Genomic DNA, 22,142 nt, shown 5'->3' with positions numbered 1-22,142 from the left:
CATAATTGCCAACAATAAATACTCTGAACAATAAATAAATTAATACCAGCATAGCCCGCTCCATGAAAGTGGTGGAACACCCTTCTAGTAAAAGGGGTGAGAAGAACCTTTTGAAAAATACATTTTTACAAACTAAGTCGAGTGAGGTATCGTTTACTATGTTTAAATTCACGCGGGCAGTAGAAATGAAAATCTGCAAAATACGTCGATATCCAAATTGATTCAGTTCAACAGCAAGATAGCTCTCCCTACCGGCATGACCATTGGCAATTTGGTCTTGCAGACTGAGATAGAACAGTCTACGCTGTCGGTGACGAAGAAAACTATGAGTTTTAAAACCATCCACGTATGAATAAATGTGTAGCAATGTGTACATCCCGCCTGACCCAAAAGAGAGTCAGTGGGATAGAGCGCCACGGGTAGTAGCCATACTCCCTCATTATTATTATTGAATGAGCAGGCATAGTAGAATCGTTGACATGTTGTGGAAGTTTGTTCTATGCAGGCATTACTCTACTTGCGAGTCTCCTAGGATGGGATGCAAAAGGTGTTTTATTATTTTTTTTGAGTGTCCACTTATATGTTTGTCGGTGGTGAAGATTTCTTGGATGCCAGGTCAGCTATAATGTCCAGATGTAATCTTAGTTCCTTGAGTCTATCTTCATATTGTCAGTCTTTAAATCGTCTGTGTACTCTCTCTATCAGATCTTTCTCTATCTTTCGAAAAATATGAAGTACATATTTGTAAAACATATTCCGGGAGAGGTTGCACACATATTTTGTATATTTAAGGCTTTCCTGATTAAATATTTGATCGAATTTTCTCTTTTGACAATCCCAGCGATATGCAGGTCCTATTTCAAGTCTTCTGATATGGTAACTCCTTGGTCTTGTTGTAACGTCACTGCTTTTAGAGTTCTTCCATTAAGTTTGTATGCGTGCTTAGATCATGTAGAGATATCTCAGAAATTTCTTTTAAACTCTCTGAGGGAATACTTAACCTGGTGTGGATTCCAATTTACTGACCCACTTTCAAGAGAGTCAAGGATACCGACACATTTGACCACTCCAACGCGTCGGTAATAGTCTTTTTTTCTCCCGCCAAACACTTTCCAGGTGACCGCAATTTCCACCAGGTATCATTCATCATTAAAAACTGTTTTTTTGTGCTGTGTAGAAACTGGTGGCCATCTAATAGCTCGGTGTGGCAAGCTGAACCCTTTGTGTGCGTGGGCAAGTCTCTGACCAGCATCAAGGAGTGGATCGCTGAGAAGGCGAACAAGCACTGCCTGGTTGGCGCCTCCGAGGGCCGCCTGCACACCTTCATCATCGAATTGATTTAAATCATAATACATCGAAGGCAAATTGATTTAATCTGTGGACATAATATAAGGTAAATTGATTTCATCCAAGGACTTAATATGGATCATAATATAATCCATGGACCGGTCGGTGACTGAGTTGACATCACCATAAAGTCAAAACATCAAATTGACGTTTTTGTCAGTATGCCCATGATATTTGAATTGAATATAATATGTACATATAATGTTCTAGACAATGGTGGGAACCCAGACTGTGCTAGCTAGAGGAGATCTGCGCGCAGCCGTCGGGGCATACTCTGTAGCCCTGGCGGCCAAACACTACAGCATATCTGTGAGTATTGTCCCCTTTTTTTTGCACTTCAATACAGATGTTTTTCGAGGTGTCAAGCTCTTAAGCAGGGTACTCACCAAGAGTGTAGCATGTAACGTAACTGATACTGTATCAATCTGCAAGTGGGTACGGCTCGTCCACGGTAAGCGCGTATCCAGCTACGAGCTCCCGGATCCGCCATTAGTGCTCGCAGTGTGCTCGCAGTGAAACCGCCGTCGGCGGGTCGCTGCGAGCACACTGCGCTCCACCCGCGAGCGGCTCGCAGTAGGCTCGTGCCTACGTACACACTTGATACATTATCAGATACGTTACATGTTACACGGTTAGGTGAGTACCCTGCTTTAGAAAGCGCCCCCTCCGAATTTTGCACTAGAGTAATCGTTCACTTGTAAAATCCTGATGTTCGCCATTTGAAATTGGTTATTGCTGATGGAAAAGTTTTTCCATCATTTTCCTCAGGGCCTATGCTTCTTTGAAGATGCTGTGTGGAGGGAAGGAGATAGTGACTCCTGGATCTTGAATACATTCATATTGTAAGAATGGGGAAACAGAGTACGGAAAATATAATACCTCCAACTTCTGACATTTCCGATACATTCTGATAGCAACATGCTGCAGTGGTGCTTCTTAGCGGCATGAGTTGTGCGCCTTACCTACATACGACCCTACCGCTGCTTTTGCTCATACATAAAAAATATTAATGCGGCTATTAACTCTGTCTTTTATGGTTTAGAAAAGTAATAAAAATTATTATCATTAATTCTTTTTATATAAGTTTCAAACTTGGCGAAATTTAACCAAGTTCAAATGTAACATTGTCATCAAATAGCCAAACAGCGAAATTTTTATTTATTTCGACATTGAGGGGTCTCCGTTAAATGCAGATTGTAGATGGGAATTTTTGCCAAAATGTGTACAGGTTTTTATCATTTTTATACTTTCCATTATATTACTTTTACGTTTTATCTATAAAGTTCCACCAATACCAGATTACTAGAAATTGGTATTTTTTTTAATGTAGTAATTATTGAACTAACTACCGCAATAAATAATAATTGAGGGTAATAATCTTAGCGGTATTATGTGTAGAGTAAACATCAGTTCGAAATGGGGTACAACGTTGAGTCAATTGGCATCATAGAGAAAAAACGGGCTTCAGTTGATTACAAAAGCTGGCCGGTTATGATCCTCCAATGATCCTGCACAAATCCTTTTGGAAAAGATAGAAAAGGCGATAGTATAACCTTCTTTCGGTAAATATATATATCATAATCAGTAGTTGTGTAAATTGGCTTTTTGTGTTAAAAGAAGCCTTTGAAATTGGCGCGCCGGTGACCTAAGTGCTCCGGGCCATGGCACGGCAGGCGGTCACTAGCGACTCCATTTGTTGAGTTCATTTGCGGTCAGAAGGATTCGGGCGACATCGACAGCCGCCACACCCCCTTCCTACTTTCGCTCACAGAATGCAAAGAATGTAGACTTTATTTATATAACTCAATGCTAATAATGGATATTCAGTGAAAATCTTCAATTTATCACATAATAAATACAAAAGATTGTTGCTTGTTATAAATTTTAAAAAAATCTGTTTAAACTTACTTGTATATAAAAATTCCGCCTGCAAATGTTTGTGGTCGCAAAACTCGAAAGTAGTCGACCGATATCACTGAAAATTTCAAAGTTTGTTCTTATTAGTCCCAGGAGTATTTAGAGAGCGGTTTGAACAGTAGAAGAAGTCAACGACGCACGAAGAATACTTATTGCAATATCTGTGCACCGGAAGGAGATACGGACTTGAATTAAAGTCGATGTAATGTAGTTTTTTAACAGTAACATTTTGGTATATTTTGAATGATGGAAGAAGTCAGAGACGCCCAAGAAAGACATTAACAAGAGTGAAGCATTGCGGGTCCATTAGTAGTAATATAATGTCTTGCCATATTCCTAGATTTAAGAAAAGCTTTCGACACTGTTAATCATAATTTACTCATTAAAAAAATAACTCAACTGGGCTTCAAAAAACACACACTAAAATTACTATCAAACTATCTTAAAGACAGAACACAAAAAACAAAAATTGGGAATAATTATAGTTCAGAAACACAGATAAAAAACGGAGTTCCGCAGGGAACTGTTCTTGGCCCGATTTTATTCTTAACTTAAAATTGTTTCTTACGCCGATGACACGGCAATAATAGTGGATGGTAATAATTGGACAGAAACTTTTTCGAATGCAACTGTATGTATTTCACTTGTTTCAAAATGGTTAAAATACAACAAACTTGTCTTAAACTACAGCAAAACATTTTACTTACCTTTTTATAAAAACATCAAAAACAAACCAAAAGACAACCTTAAAATTAGAATCCATAATACAACTTGCAATCAAGAAATGTGCTTCCTGTGCAACGAACTCGCTAATGTCAAAAATATAAAATATTTAGGAGTATCAATAGATATTAATCTTAATTGGAAATCTCATATTAATCAAACCACTTCTAAACTAAGATATCTAACCTACATATTTTATAGACTCAAGGAAATTTTAAACGCTGAAAAATTGAAAATGATCTACTTCTCTCTGGTGCAATCTGCAATCACTTATGGCATAATAGGATGGGGTGGTGCACCTGATACTTTTATTAAGCCTCTACAAATAATTCAAAAGCACATAATTAAAGTCATATATAACAAAAATAAAACATTTTCGACCGACCTATTATACAAGGAATCTAAATTATTTAACATTCGTAAATTATTTATATTACAAACTATGAAATATCTATTTAAAAACAAAAACAATTTCAAAATAAATGAAAACAGAATGAGCAAAAGAACAAATAATATATTTTACACCCCCCAAACCAATACTAAATTAATGCAGACGCATAGCAGTTTCATTGGTCCTCGTACATTTAACCTTCTACCACTACAAACTCAAATGATAAACAAAAAGATAGAATATATTAAAGAGGTAAAATTATGGCTGATTGACGCAGATATTGAAACGCTTTTACTATAAATTTATTTATCCTTTCTACAACTCACTTGCTGAAACTTTATAAATTATTGTACATAATGTTTTTCTCTTTACTTTTTATAATAACTATAAACAAAAAAAAAACTTTTTCTACTAATGTATATTATACTTTAGGTACTTGAAATATAGTAATCGTTTTATATTAACCACACTCAGGCAGTCAGTGCCTTAGTGGGTTTTCATTTCTTTTGTAAACTATTTGGTATTATATATTATGTTATTTTATATTATCTATTAATATGTATAATATGTGTAAAGAAATGAAAATAAATAAAGTTAAAAAAAAAAATAAAAAAAAATTGTATGGAAATTTTTAATCTGTTCCTATGTAAAAGTTCCAAAAAGGGGCGTTAAAAAATTAATAGGTATGATCTCAGAATGGAACTAACCAGAAATGTTGAACTTAATTTTTTTCAATGTTGGTTCAAATCACTTTCTTTTGATCGAAATAATTAATTGATAATAAAATATATAAAGGATCGACACATAGGCGCTTCTGCAGTGCAGTGTCTCGGAGAACATTCCCGAAGAGTCCAGCTCTCAAAGGGCGGCGTCTTATTTCAGCACGTCGAGATGATTCCAGTCAGCTTAATTTGATGCTAATATATCTTCTAGTAGTCAGGTGATGATTCACCGCACAGTTGCAGCCCTGCTGCAGAGCTGGGAGTCTGCAGCAGGGCTGCCACCTATATTTTACGTGGTTCCATGATAACTCATCAAAATGACAATTCAACACACATATAAAAAGTGCCATAAAGTTATGAAAAGTGATGAAAAAAAAATTGGGTTAAATAGTTAAATATGTCACCTATTTAATCGAGTTTTTGTTCTCATCACTTTTATTGAGTTTTGAACTAATCACTTTTCATAACTTTATAGCACTTTTTATAGGTGTGTTGAATTGTCATTTTGATGAGTTATCCGGTCACCATTTTACGTGTACTCCAAACTTTGTGGAATGAAAGGAATGAACTGTTGTAAGAGGGAGGAAACGCAGAAGCCGGAAACTCATTTCACAGCCGAACTGTTGAACTCAAAATCATGTGAAATAACACAAATTATAGTTAAATAAACCGCAAGGTATTCGAACCTGCGACTTCTGAATTCATAGACCAAGACCTTAACCGCTCGACCACGGACGCCGTCAAAACTAATTAGTATATACTTATACTAATTATTTGCACACTTACAAATACGAGACATTATTATTATTATTCATTAGTGATAAACAATATGGTAATTCTGGAAAATTATCTTTATAAAGCAATATTGTTAATTATTATTAATTTATCTTGTTGAATGAAGTATACAAACATGCCGCGTGAATATTTCTTCATCAGTCAACATTTGCCCTCTGTTCTTAGTTATATCACATATTAGTATTGATAACTACTTGTGTCCGGCCGTGGTGCAAATAACATATTTATTCAAATTAATACTGGGCTGCCCCAAATTCACAATTATTCGGCACTGTAATCGATAAAAATCCACGTATCTTAAATAAATTGCTTAAAACAATGTTATTATGCTAAAAAAGACTGAAATAATTCATGTGTCATGATAAATTATTAAATTAAGTGTTTATATGCGCACGAGTGAGTGTAGTGAAAAATCATTTTGTTCGTCCGATTGGACGCAGTGAATATATGTGTAATATTAAAATGTGAAGAAGTTACTATAAGTTGATACTTTTTTTAAACAATAACTTATATTTTAAAGTGATAAAAAAAAAATTAAACAAAATGGGGCATAAAAGTTACTGTAAAAATAGGATTCATGTGACTGTGATAGTTTTAATGTTGCTTCCTATAATTAATTTGCTAAATGCGGATAGTCATCACACGGAGATCGATAAGTTGGAATGTGGTAAAAATTCCAGTTGTAGGTTATCAGAGAAGTCAAGGTATGTTGACAATACAAAAAATGAAACATTGCTGAATGATATCATCAATCCTGTTAAAGATGCAATCAGAAATGATGATGATTTAACGGACAAAGAAGACGTTGAAACATCTTCAAGTACTCTTTATAATGATATCACTGAAGGTCATAATGATGAAGCTTTAAATTCTGATCATTTAAAGTTATCAAGCACACCTAATTTAGACATCATGGTATCGCGTATGCTGGGCAATGATGATGTTGCTGATATCAATAAATTAACTACATCTTCGAACAATGATATGCCTGACGATTTGAATGATGAAGCTTTTAATCCTGATGATATTGCGGAATCAAGTACAAGTTATAGTGATGTTGCTGATATCAAAAAATCAAGTACATCTCCAAACAATGATATACCTGCAGAATTGAAGGATGAATTGTTTGATTCAGCTAATATTCCCCACATCAAATTACCAAGTACTTCTTCAAACAATCATATTCCTGAAATCATGGAATCAATTACACTTTCAAATATTGGTATCATGGAAACAAGTGCACCCGAAAATGTTGACTTCAAGAACGCCCAGTTGATTGACAGTAAGAATTTGTTGGGCAACGAAGATGTTGAACATTTTTCAAGTACTCCTTCAAATAATGATGATATCATTAAATTAAGTACAGCATTGAACGATGACATCCCTGAAGAATTATTATTAAATGACAAATCTTTTAATGCTGCTTATACCATGATTTCAAGTACACCTAAAAATGATAATGAGATTATGGAATCAAGCACACCTACAAATGATAATGAGATAATGGAATCAAGTACACCTACAACTGAGAATAAGATCATAGAATTAAGTACACCATCAGTCATTGAAATGCCAATTGAACTAAAAGATGAGCCTAATTTGTATGGCAATGAACTTATAGAAGTTGAAATACCGGACACAATTGAGGAAGAAAAATCTGAAACTACGAAAGATGATTTTTATACACTTTTGGATTACGCAGACAATACAACTGAAAAAGATGATTCTGACAGTGCTAAATTCAGTGATAATTCTCACACCAACGAGTCGAGAGATTATTCTTCTCCCTATATTCAACCTACAACTCCTATAGCCCCCGTTGCTTTTGTCCACAATGAAAAAAAGAATTACGAAAATCAGAATGCTTACAAAGTTTCTTCCGATCAACCAGCAAAATCTGAGACGCGTATAAATTCAGTTTACCTAAAACATTTGAATGCGAGTACAGCTGGAAACATTACGCAAGAGCTACTAAAGAAAAAGCTCGATTTTGAGGATATCTTTGATGAGGAAGAGAAACTTAGTAAATCTGATGAAGAAGCACATGCTGTTAAAGCGAAGAGTCGTCCATCGAGACGTAAAGGAAGTTTGGCTTTTGTTTTTGATGCAACGGGATCTATGTGGGATGATTTAGTCCAGCTAAGAAAAGGTGCTGATTTGATCTTAGAAACAATGTTGGACAGAGAAGATAAACCAATCCAGAATTATGTTTTGGTGCCATTCAGAGATCCAGGTACCTATACAAATAAAACATTGTAATATCTAATTATTTTTAAGTAAACACCTTTATAAATTGAAAAGATCTTCCGAGAAAAAATACATGCCGCCGATGGGAATTGAACCCACAGCTTTTTGATTACCGGTCAGATGCTCCACCAATTGCGCTACGTCGGCTTATTCAAAACCCGCCAAATTAATCAATTTCCATTGGTATTTTTCATTCAAGAATTACTGATTATTAGATTTTTTTTCTTTTATATATATTTTTTCAATTTCTATAGGTGTTTCAGGCAAATAATTATTGCTTAAAAATAATATGTTTTCCTTTGTTCTATACATAAATAATCTTTTAAAAATTAGTTTATCATTGAAAATATTTGAAATGTCTTATCTAATTGAATAAATTAAATTGTTTGGCGTTGGGCATTATGTTACAAGGTCAAATCATTCCGCTGATAACTCCAGTATAACTTGTAACCTCTCCGTCTTTCTCATAAATGACACATGTAAGAAAACGGAAAGTAATATAATGTAAAGTAGGATCATATGGTTAATTTGTTTTTGTTGAGATTTATATCACTATAAACTATTCCATTTGATGGCCTTCATCGTTGAGAGGTAAGGCTCTCGACTAGCAATTCGGAGGTGGACGGGTTCAAATCCCGGCGTGCGCAAGTAAATTTTATTTGATTAATTTGCATTATATATATATGCAGTAGGTCAGAGTAGAAGATACACTCACTATCGCCATGGTTTAAGACCTGAATCTGAATTGCCAGCTACTTTCCCACCTTCCTCTTTCTCATCTTCTTCCCATCCCCACAACCTTCATCCTCACAACATACCCCAAATGGAGATTCCATAGTTATTCTGGCTCCAGGCGGTTGGGAAAAGTTGGGATTCTTATGTTTATTCAGAAAAAAAATAAACCTATAAGATCTTTCTGAAGCAATGGAAAAACTCTTGAATTCAATCAGTGTTTAAGAAATTAGTAGAAATTATTCTATTTTCAGCCTGCAACGTTATTCAATTAAGGCGAAGCTTAATGGTAAATTACTATTTTGATTAATCTTTATAACGAATTGGTGTACATTATGAGTACAAAAAAATATGCTTTAAATAAATTGAAGGTTTTCCTATCGCTTCGCTTGAGTAGAATACAAATAAACACATAAATTACTCAATAAAAAAATATAAATACATACTACTAAAAAAAATTTTTTTCAATAGAAATGTATGAACGCATAAAGGAAACAACTTTAAAAAAAAAAAGTATTATAGCAAAGATTATCTGTGACAGTTTCACTTGATTAATTTTTTTTGCTTTCTTATAAAAATATTTACAAAATAAATAAAAACCAGTATTTTGCTTGAAATCGAACGTTTCTAGACTCCGTTTGTCAAGCGATTTTAATGCCTATTACCTACGATATAAGGTATACCAAGAATATACACATTTTTGACTTGTAGCTTCCTCTTAAGTGAATGATGGAAGATATCACAACAATGACGTCACATACAACCTCTCTTTAGGACTACTTACTTGAGTTTGGTCATGTCAAAAATCAAAATAGAAGTGTGGGACGGTGTATGAATGTGAATGAAGCAAAGTAAACTCTTAAAAAACTACTGAAAACGACATAGAAGACAAATAAAATAGAATTAAATCATTTTAGTCCACCTCACCACAGGACTCCCTAATGAGGGTAAGAAACGCAATCGCTAGACTTTAATTCACCATTATATTGTCTATGTACAATGTATAGTCATTTTATAAAGTCGCAAAAAAAAAAAGAATAATACCACAATTATTTAGTGTGCAAAAATTGAATCTACTTATGAATTACTAGTTCTTTCTTGTAGTTAAGTAAAAAATTGAAAAAACAAAGTTTGGGCTAGTTTCCACAATTCGATATTTTGTTACATTATTTAGTTAGACCCTTTTACAAATGTGTTATAATTTACCCGCCGCACTTAATTGTAGCGTCGCTACACCAGGCGATTCGTTCAAGAACAAACATTCAGATCATGCGTAGAAAAGTCCCGCAATGGACTGCGCTGTAAACCGTTACCTTAATTTAGCGAATTGAACTTTTCTGCGGTTACCATGGTTATTTTAATGTGTGGTTTTCATCGTTCAACGTACAACAGATGTCGTAGAATATTCAAAGCTTTCTCGAACCCGCCTAAAATATGGTCACGTAGTTTGTCTCCTGCTTGTCGAGATTTTACCCGGATTTCATTTTAGGGCAAGCCTCTATCTCTTCTGACGTCAGTGTATGTAGGTGATGTTTGTTCCATATGTTCAAAATGGAAAAAAAAACAGATTTCTTTATTATTTTTCCCTCTTCTGTGTTTAATAATATCATGCAGTTAAATATATTAAGATAAGAAATTAACACTATTCAGATTAGATAAAAACTCTACGTAAAATGTGTCACTTCCTTAATAATTCAATACACAGTGTCCGGAAACATTTTTTTGGAAAATAGGAATTTTTTATGTCACATTTGAAAAAATCGATAGCTAGGGGTTTTTTAAATTTTTTTGTACTGATGAGGAGATGGTTAACGTAGAGTTCCCGTGAGCACTTAGGCCATAGGCCCGTTGTGCTAACTCCCATTTTACCTCATTCCTTTAACAGTAACCTGGGAGCTTTTATAAACTTCACCGGGGTTGTCATTGGAAATGTGGCTATGTCTTCTGGTTCTACAATGTGTCTTCCCAGGTATCTGAGCCTTGTTCCCAACAGAACGGGTCATCGGCACCACAGGTGAATTGGAGTCTCTTCATCCTCTTCACATTTTCTGCATCTATTAGTGTTTTACACTCCCAATAGCTGCATGTGTCTCCTGAGGTGGCAGTGTCCCGTTAGTAGTCCTACCAGTTCCCTCAGTGAGTGCACTGCCCATAGTTTGCTAGGGGTTAATATAAACTGTTTGATATATTTTAAAATGCGTCGAAGTATAGACACAGCTCAAAAAGTGTCTAATACTTTAGTTGCAGAAAAAATATACTACATATTTTGTCATATATATACATTTACCATATTATTTAATTAATACCATTCCTCAAAATATTAATATGGAAACATATGAGACTGCTTACTGCGGTTTAAACCCAATAAATCCACCTAGTTTTTGCCGTCTATCCCATATTTTGAGGTTGTATAAATTTGGCGCATTATGACAATCGATCGCTCAAAACGTTTTTGCAAACTTGGGATAATGAGTAATAATAATTCAATATATAAGCATACCCTATTGAAGTATTTTTATCAAGTAGTGGAATATTTTCATAAAGGTATTTAATTTGATTTGACTAACATATAATAATTTTGTCAACTGAAACAGAAAAAATATTTTGGGTTTTTTATGTTTTGTGGCTGCATGCTGTGTAGATCAAGTTAAGTGATATTTTGACTATATTTATTTTTCTGCAATTGTTTTAAATAGTCATTTCCTGCACTATTTTCATGTATAATTTTGTAAATATTTTTTATATATATGTATGTAAAAGCCTTAATAGGCGTGAAATAAATAAATAAATAACATGCTCATATATATAACATGCTTATATATATAATTATGTACATTTTTACAATCTAATGCTAATTTACTTCTTTCTCCTTTCTAATTTCTATCTTCTACTTTTTATTACAATTTTTCCAAAATTTTAGCTTCATCTATAGTTACTAATTTCATATGTTTACACTAGATTTCATATTTCATACAAATTAATTACACTCAATTGGTCACCATGAAACAGGCAGCCGCCTAGTATGGTGATTCATTATATCTACTTTATGTAAATTTCATAATAATGTAACATGTATTAAATAAATAAATAAATAAATAAAATAAAATAAAATGCCAAAAATTGCTCCAGTGGTTTATTGAAATGCTAAGATTGAAAAAAAAGATTCACAAGTTTCCCGCTTATACTACGAATTTCCAGACACTGTGTATAATTTCCATTTTCACAATCACTAAAACTTTCACTGAACTGAATTAAACTTGATTCATGATAAGTTATTAATGTTACTGGCAAGAGTAATTTATGACTATTAATTGGTAATAATCTTTTTCTTGTGCCTTGGTATCAAAGCCAGAAAAGTAGTTAAAGGTCAACTAATATTACACCCAATACATCCAGTGGCTGAGTTGGCATCGCATTTGAGTCCCGCCAAGATGTCGTGGTTCAATTCCTCGGCTGGCTAAATCCTCCATCACTAGAAAAGGAACATTTTCCGCTTACTGTGGTTAAATTATTATTGTTAGCTGTATTGACTCGCTGTAAACATGGATGGTTAAGTTAGGTTTGGTTAGGTTAGGTTAGGTTAGGTTAGGTTAGGTTAGGTTAGGTTAGGTTAGGTTAGGTTAGGTTAGGTTAGGTTAGGTTAGGTTAGGTTAGGTTAGGTTAGGTTAGGTTAGGTTAGGTTAGGTTAGGTTAGGTTAGGTTAGGTTAGGTTAGGTTAGGTTAGGTTAGGTTAGGTTAGGTTAGGTTAGGTTAGGTTAGGTTAGTTTAGTTTAGTTTAGTTTAGTTTAGGTTAGGTTAGGTTATAAATATATTATTGTGAATGCCACACAAGAGTCCCAACTCCTCCCAACCGGATGGACCTAGTGGAACTATGGCATTCCCAATGGGGTAAGTTGTGAGGCTGAAGGAAGTGGGAAAGGAAGGAGATGGGTAAGAGGATCATTGAGAAGTACCTTGTTATTCAAATCTTGTCACTAAACACAGCTAAAGCCATTTCAAGCAACGTTTCAATTTTGCAACATTGAAAGCTTTCTAGAACATTCACTGAATTATGTTTTTTTTTAATTATTCATACATTAAATGACCATAGATAATAGAAGCGAAGGAGATGGACCATAAAAATTAGTATAAAACCGCGCGCTCGGCCATTTTGATAGTCTGCGCAGTTTGTATATCTCCTTTTGTTTGTAAACAATTTTTTTTCTTCTTTTTATTAGATAGTGTTTTTTTTGTTATATATTTAAAACAGTTTTTGCAGATATAATTTGAGATTTTTACGGCTAAAAGTATCGTGATTTATTTTTGGGATATTATGCTGCATTACGCGAATTCCTTTTTCAGACAATGTACATTATCTTTAAACATCTGCCCTGATGATGGTCACTGTAACGCTGTAACTGTTTTTGGAATATATAACTTTGTGCAATAAACATTCTTTCCTAAAGTAAGCCGGTGCATGTGCTTAAAAAAAAAAAAAAACTGTACAGTGAAAACAAAAGTTTCAACTAAGGAAAGATTAGTACAAAAACCTGAAAAATATACATAGATATTGTTTATTTGCATGATCATTAAAAATACCTTAACCATTTGTAACATATTGCATGTAGGTAGATTTGTATATGTGTTTTGATGGCCTCCATGGTCTCATGGTCAGGCTCTCGACTAGCAAGCTTGAGGTCGCAAGTACAAATTATGGCGTATACAACTAATTTTTTTTATTTATTTATTTTTTAAATTTATTTAAATTTACATAGTAAGAACATATTACAAATAAAATTTATGTTTTCCTTTACAAGAGTCAAAAACTCGTGTGTAAAGGGAAAAAAATAAAAAAACTTAACATACATATGTAAATAGAAGAAAAAAAAATCATAAAAACGTATAAAGTGACGAGTTTTTTGTTTTTTTAATTAATAATATATAAAGTAATATAGTGAGATGTCATCGTCATTCTAATTCGCTAAATTATTTAAGGTAGTGAAGTTTATTTTATTTTTGAATTTATTATAGTCCGGTTCTAACCTTATCTCTCATTTAAGTAATTTGTGTTATTTCACAATTTACTCATTTAAAATAAAATATAGTATATTTGCGGCAAGTTCCAGAGTAGAAGATACTCTCAGTATCATCCTGGTGTAAGACCACCATTCAGAATTAAAACGTTGCTTGAAATGGCTTTGGCTGTGTTTGGTGACCAGATCTGAATACCAAGGTACTTCCCCACCTTTCTCTTCTCCATATCCTTCCCCTCCCAACTATTTTCAGCCTCACAACATACCCCAATTGGGGTTGCCATAGTCTCACTGGCTCCAGATGGTTGGGAGCAGTTGGGACTCTAGTGCGGTTTCACTCTCATTTTGATCAGAGAGGATGCAACATGCATTCATACTTTTATATAACATCTGCAAGCATTCTCTCCCGCTTGCGCTCATCCCCTTTCACGCACACCACTCGAGCGATTTAGATTTCCGGGTGTTCAGTTTTCGATTCGGCCATTCGATTTGATCAACACCATGCCTATAAATATTAATATGGAAATTCATGAGCTGCTTACCGTGGTTTAAAGACAACGAATCCACCTAGATTTCACTTCTATCCCATATTTTTAGGTTATATAATATTTTTTTTAAATTGTTAAAAATTTAATTAATTTTAATTCATAAAAATCACACACCCAAATTTTGGTAGCTATCGCTTGAGTGGTTAAAAGAAATCATAATTGCATAACAATGAGAATATAAATAATTAGTGTATAACGGAGTATATAATCTTAAGTTATCATTACATGCGTTATACCCAATTAATAATATTTTATAATTTATAAAGGCCAGGGTAAAATTGGAAATAGAAATAAGATAAAACAAAGGAAAAAAAAAAATATATATATATATATATTAGGCAGGTACCTAAACATAAAATTAAAATATAAATCAAAAATAAAATAGTCATATAAATAGGTAATACAATAAAAACAATTAGATTAAATTAAATTAAAATTATCTTAATTATTAATTTAAATTATCTTGTCATTATTCTCGAGTATGACTGCAGATCGCCAACGAACAAGCAACAGCTCACAACGACTAATGTTCTTAGTTGTTGTCTAATGTCTTGATGTGTCTTGTGTAATGTGTTGTCTAATGTCTTGAACTATTGTTTGTAAGTTAGTGATCTGCAGCCGTGCTCGGGAATGATGACAAGTTATCGACATTATCGATAAATTGTTTATCGATCAACCGTGTTAGAAACCCAGTTAAAAATAGTATAACTTACACTATAACATAGTGTTGTATACATTTGAACACATAAAGCATTTAAATAAGTAATGAAAATGACACATTACAAGACAAATCAGATCTTTTTTTTTGCTATATATTTGTTTTTGGGGTGTTATGCCGTGTTGCGCTAACTCCTTCTTTAGCCAACGTTTCGGACAGCATTGCAGTGTCCATCATCAGGGGAGATGTGTTATTTGAGGTTGTGTTAAAATGTGAGCTTATGTATGAGGTTGTGATCAAATCAGATCATTTAAAATTGCACACACCGGATTTCAAACCCACAGTGAAGGATCTCAACTTCGGCTACGGAAGCCTAGGTGTATCGCTGGAATTCAAAGAAAACATTGTCATCAAATAGTCATTCAGCGCCATTTTGTTTTTTTTTTACATTTGAAAGGTCCCCGTTAAACTCCAATTCTAGATGCGTTTCAGCTGTCTATCAAATTTTAATAAGCTGACAAGTTTAACGACATGATAGTTATCCTCTTCTGCTGACCAAAATTTGTTAAAAATCTTTAACGGGCTTCAAATCAGCATTTAACCGTTTCAAGACTAACGGTATATATTTATATATAAATTTTTTTTTTTAAAGAAAGACAAACATTCCCGGGTTACGAATAACCTGACAATATTTGAAAATATCGTAGTACCACCACAGTAAACTGAAAATGTTACTTGTGTTGTGATGAAGGACTTAGCCAGCCGAGGAGTTGAACACACTACGCCCGAGTGGGACCCAAGCGCGATGTCAACTCGGCCACCGACCGGTCAAATATGTGTCCCGGTGTAGTTTCATTGTGTCTAAAGTGAACAATATGCACAGTTTTTATATGAAAACTTATGAAATCAGTCCTTTTTAGATATTTCTCTATCTATGGTCAGGAAAAAAATGCCTAGCAATACTTATTATTATGTTATTGGTGTCATAAGTAAGCGTGAGTTACACAATTGTTTCGGCTGCTCAGAAAATAGAGAAAATAAAATACACGCATTTTCATTTGGTGTATTATTTGTTGCGAAATTTGGTAATGAATAAAGAATTGATAATATTACAATGTAATTTTATAGCAAAATGTAGGTACACATAATATTTCATTGGGAACACAGATCTCGTTTTTCCACGTTTTCTCACATATTTACTATCTTTGCAAAATTGTTTTAGACATTGCCACACATAATGCTTGAAAGTTTCTGTTATTTAAAGTAAAGACAGTAATTGTGAATGTAAACATGTTTTTATTCTTTTGTCATAGCCGACATTAGTATATTTCAAGACTAAAGGGACAATTTGTCCCATCGCTGTAACTGAAGGAATAATGTGTCCCATCGCTGTAACTGAAGGGACAATGTGTCTCATCGCTGTAACTGAAGGGACAATGTGTCCCATTGCTGTAACTTAAGATACAATTTGTCCCATTGCTGTAACTGAAGGGATAATGTGTCCCATCGCTGTAACTGAAGGGACAATGTGTCCCATCGCTGTAACTTAAGAGATAATTTGTCCCATCGCTGTAACTGAAGGGACAATGTGTCCCATCGCTGTAACTTAAGAGACAATTTGTCCCATCGCTGTAACTGAAGGGATAATGTGTCCCATCGCTGTAACTGAAGGGACAATGTGTCCCATCGCTGTAACTGAAGGGATGATGTGTCCCATCGCTGTAACTGAAGGGACAATGTGTTCCATCGCTGTAACTGAAGGGACAATGTGTCCCATTGCTGCAACTTAAGAGACAATTTGTCCCATCGCTGTAACTGAAGGGATAATGTGTCCCATCGCTGTAACTGAAGGGACAATGTTACCCATCGCTGTTTGTGAAGGGATAATGTGTCCCATCGCTGTAACTGAAGGGACAATGTGTCCCATCGCTGTAACTGAAGGGACAATGTGTCCCATTGCTGTAACTTAAGAGACAATTTGTCCCATCGCTGTAACTGAAGGGATAATGTGTCCCATCGCTGTAACTGAAGGGACAATGTGTCCCATCGCTGTAACTGAAGGAACAATGTCTCCATTGCTGTAACTTAAGAGACAATGTGTCCCATCGCTGTAACTTAAGAGACAATGTGTCCCATCGCTGTAATTGAAAACTGATGAACTTTTAGTTATTTCCTGAAATTACTTTTCTATACTTATCCTCCTCATTAACCTAAGACAAAAACTATCCTTCCAAACTCGCTACACAAAAGCCGTCTTCAAATAGTTAACGTGATCCTTTCAAGTGTCAAAAAAAAACAAAATGGCGCTGCATGGCCAGTTGATGACAATGTTACATTTGATTTTCTGCAAACAACTGGGCCTTTCATTACAGCATAGTAAAGTATACATTGTAATTATAATTATACATTCCAAGTATATATTATTACATTAGAAAATATAAGATCACTAAATGATAGTTTCAAAGAATTCAAAACACAATTAAAAAAATATACTGAAAACCTAAACTAATTAAAAAAAAACGTAAGTAAATAAAAAATAAAACAAAAACAAAAACAAAAATTAAAAAAAATCTAAGAAACTAAACAAATAATACCTCATCCCATACACACAAGCAATTGCTTATTATGGGAGAACATTGCAAAATAATAAATATTAATCATATCATAATATCTTTCATCTTATTACCAGTGAAATATATATATGTATATCACACATTGTAAATTTTTTTATTGAATAAATATAATTTAAAAAAAAAAAAAAAAAACATTTGAACATGTAAAGCATTTGAACCTGTAAATTAAATGATGAAAATGACACATATAAATCAAATAATTAAAAATTTCACACATCGGATTTCAAACCAATATCTGAGGATCTCAATCTCAGCCACAGAAGCCGTCCAAACCAAACTGTGAAACATTATCTTAGTCCTAACACAATTTTTTTTTTCTAAAAACATTCTCGAGATACTGATGATTGAATGAAACTGGTTGAATACGGAAGGATGCAATGAGGGAGATTTTAAACCCACAACACCTGAGTACTAACCCGGTGCATTTGACAAATCAGCGACTAACCGGTCTATATTTTTCAGACGTAGGCCCGGTGGGTGTATCGACCGACGACTCGTTCCTCCAGAATGGCCTGGAGAATCTGTCGGTGTACGGGGGCGGCAGCTGCCCGGAGAAGTCTCTTACCGGCATCATCGCCGCCCTCGAGGCCAGCCTGCCTTACTCCTTCATATACGTGTTCACCGACGCTACGGCCGACGACTATATCATGGTGGATAGTGTCATCGATCTGGTGCAGAAGAAACATAGCCAGGTAAAAAAAAGCCAGGACCGGTCGGTGGCCGAGTTGACATCGCGCTTGGGTCTCACCTAGGCGTAGTGTGTTCAATTCCTCGGCCGGCTAAGTCCTCCATCACAACACAAACAACATTTTCCGCTTATTGTGGTGGTAGTAGGAGATTTTCAAATATTGTCAGGTTATTCGTAACCCGGGAATGTTTGTCTTTCTTTAAAAAAAAAAAAAATAATAATAATAATACGCACATCTAATTATTATTTATTTATTTATTTTGTTTATTGCAGAAACAAACAGTACATAATTACATAGATGACAATAGTTACAAAATTATAAAAGTTAGTACAATAATTGGTACCAATGACATGTTGCTGACATATATGCATATGAGGTATATTATACATTTTACGGTTAAGTTACATTTTTAAGTTAAGTTAAATTAGTGTGCTGGGGAAGGAGAGAGGTGTGTGTGAGTGTTTGTGTGTGTGTACGTGTGCATGTGTGTCTGTGTGTGGTTGTATGTGTTATGTGGGCGAATTCAGTGTGCTAAAAAAGTTTTTCTTATATAGAGGGAGAGAATCAAAAAATATATCGGTGTTTGTGCTTGTTTGAATTGAGTTGAATGTTTGAAGGATACGAGAAATAGGGGAATTGGCTGCAGCGTTTGTATTATTACTAGTTGTGTAAAAAAGGTTGGTGTGTCGAGTTCTTTTAAATGGGGTGTTAAAATTTATTTGGGATAGAAGTTCTGAGCAGTCTATTTCGTTGTGTATTATTTTATGGAGAAATGTCATGTCAGCTACCGTTCGCCTGGATTTCAGGGATTGGAGAGTGCAGATATAATTATTGTTGTATTTATAACCTAGGTACTTAATGAATTTATTTTGTATGCGCTCTATATTATTGACATAGTAAGTGTATTTGGGATTCCAGACAGGCGATGCATATTCCAGTGTACTTCTGACTAGTGAGGAATAAAGCATTACTAGCGTACGAGGATTTTTAAATAATTTACTCAGACGCAGTACGAAACCTAACATTTTGTAAGATCTGGTAGTGATTGAAGAAATGTGCGTATTAAATATAAGTTTACTGTCTACGTAGACTCCAAGGTCTTTACATTCGCTTTTTGAGATCACGGTTTCATCGCGGAGTGAATAGGGAAAGTTAATTATATGCTTGTTTCTGGTGAAGGACATGGTGTGGCATTTCGAAACATTGAGGTCCAAATAATTAACAGTGCAATAGTTGCAGAGCCTGTCTAAGTCACTTTGTAGCTCTCTACAGAATTATCTATATTATTATCCTAAATAATAACATTTAAACTATGTTTATGTCTATGTCTACTCTCTATATTATTATCCTAAATAATAACATTTAAACTATGTTCTTGTTCGAACTGAGCATAGCGAAGTCCTGTTTAAACTCAACCGTTTGGCCTTTCACTTGGCCCAAAGCAAGTTTTTAAAAAGAATTGTCATCGAGATGGTGGCATATTTTTGGACAAATTATATAATTTTTTATTTGAAATAAAAAAAAATGTTTCACAATAGAAATGTTTTATAATAATTAAGTAGGTAGGTATTTAAGTACCTATTTACAAATCTAATGATTTGAGAGAAAATTTATTTAATAAGATAAAATTAGAAACATACTTTTTTTGACAATTGGTCTTGTGAAAAATATTCTTCGGAAGGTTAAAACACGAAGTTGTGTATTTTTATAACTATTGTTTTCAGATAGTATTCGTGTTAACCGGAGACTGCAAGAGCCGAGATAAGCCGGGCTACACGGTGTACGAGGATATTGCAGCGGCCAGCGCGGGACAAGTGTTTCGCCTTGAGAAGAATGACGTGTTCGATGTCACCAAGTTTGTCAGGGACACCCTGGATGCCAATCGTGTCAACTTGGGATCAAGCATCAACCCCCCAGGAGATCATGAACACAAGGTAATTTCATTTTAGATTCTGACCGGTCATTGAAACGGAGCTCCTGTTGAAAATTCTGTGAAAGAACCCATCCTTAATTTCTCACTCTTAACACACTATGAGCGGGAATGGTATTTTTACCCACGCGGCTGACTGGTGCTTATCGGCGGGACGGGTAAAAATACCCTTTACGCCGGCTCCACTTCAAAGGCGAGGAAGGAAAATTATTATTATTATTTCCCGTGACTATTTAATCTAAATGCTTGAAGACATTACAAACTACACACACATATAACAAAAAAAAGATAAGCCATTGTTTCTTTTATGTACACACATACTCTTGCAATAATTATGCAATTTTATCGTGTTAAATTTCAAAGATTGTTTGTTAGTTGTACTGGGAATATGAGTACCTATTATATTTTTATGACGTGTTATAAATTCATTGGACCTTTACTTTTATGAGATAATCCCGAGGATGTTATGACAATAATCATTTCCTGAATGAAAGAAAACACAAAAATTGTTTAGCAATTGGATGTATTCCCGGCACTCGTTACTTGTGAAGATAGAGTGGAGCTAATATACACGTGCTTTAGTTATGATATACAGAGTTACAAAACAGACGTGTTTTTTTAGTGGAATATATTTAATTGCTATTTTCTTTTACCCTTCAAAAATGTCTTATAATTTGTTGCCCATTCTGGTGAAGATTTAGCTGAAGCGATATATTTTTGCGCTAATCGCGAAAAACACCCGCTATAGGCTAGAGTCTATTGTTTGAAGCTCCCGACTACAATGTGTTAATTGTTGAATAAAAAACTAGTATTTATTGAATTATTTGGCAGTTAAAAATAAGTCGACGTAGCCAGTGGCTCTGTGCACCTGACTGGCAATCAGAAGGTGCGGGTTCAATTCCCGTTGGCGGCATTTATTTTTACCCGGAAGATTTATTCAATTTATATTTGTGTTTTAGGCTTTGCATAAAACCTTGTCTTGTAAACATATAAATATTATTAATACTAATATCGGTTGCGAGGAGTCTGTGAGTGAATGTAACTCTGGTTCAACGAACTCAGGTATCTTTTGAATTTAACATTTCTTACATGCCAACATATCAATAAGGATATTTAAAAAAGATTGTTTCTCTGAATATAACTAATTATTCTGGAGAAACTACTTATGGTAGATTATATACTAAATTTATAAATGTGTAAATATATTAACACATTATCTTGTAAAAAAACAAGTTATTACGAAAATAGAATCAACTGGCGCACTGCGATAATTTAGTGCCAGCACACGAAGAGTTAAAAATCTTTTTCAAAATTGGAACTGATGTGTCAAGAATTCAGACAAGTGAAAAAGCAGGTTATTTAAATTGGAAAATTACTTAAATTCTGTATTTCTTTGGGTTAATCTTGACAAGTAAAGTAAGATTTTCTATTTTCTAACGAGATTTACTAACATAACATCCTGTAATTTTTTACAAGTCTGCACTAGTAATATATAGAGCATGAAGGGTTTTACTTTTAGGTGTATTTTTTACGGTTCCATGATAACTCAACACAGTGACAATTCAACACACTTTTAAAAAGTGATATAAAGTCATTAGAAACGATGAAATTTTTTTTTTAACCTAACCTAACCCAGTTAATAAAGTTTTTGTTTCATCACTTTCCATGACTTTATATAACTTTTTAAAGATGTGATGAATTATCATTGTGATGATTTATCCGGTCACCGTTTTTTACGGGTCTGCGCTAGTAATATATAGAGCATAAAGGATTTTACTTATAGATGTGTTTTTTGCGC

General features: G+C 34.1%; 1 protein-coding gene across 1 annotated transcript in view; it reads left to right on the top strand.

The window, feature by feature from the left end:
- The first annotated feature begins 6,172 nt into the window (after nt 1-6,172).
- LOC149408900 (hemicentin-1-like) overlaps nt 6,173-22,142 on the top strand; it is a 130,626-nt gene continuing 114,656 nt past the window's right edge. The window contains exons 1-3 of the mRNA XM_089650329.1: nt 6,173-8,128; nt 18,188-18,417; nt 20,139-20,348. Of these exons, the coding sequence (XP_089506455.1) occupies nt 6,439-8,128; nt 18,188-18,417; nt 20,139-20,348 (2,130 nt within the window). The 5' untranslated portion in view covers nt 6,173-6,438. The remainder of the gene's footprint in view (nt 8,129-18,187; nt 18,418-20,138; nt 20,349-22,142) is intronic.

This window comes from Hesperophylax consimilis, unplaced genomic scaffold (genome assembly GCF_061612785.1).
Source record: "Hesperophylax consimilis isolate HC1 unplaced genomic scaffold, BYU_Hcon_1.0 scaffold_45, whole genome shotgun sequence".
Taxonomy (NCBI): domain Eukaryota; kingdom Metazoa; phylum Arthropoda; class Insecta; order Trichoptera; family Limnephilidae; genus Hesperophylax; species Hesperophylax consimilis.
This window is presented reverse-complemented; position numbering and strand designations above follow the sequence as displayed.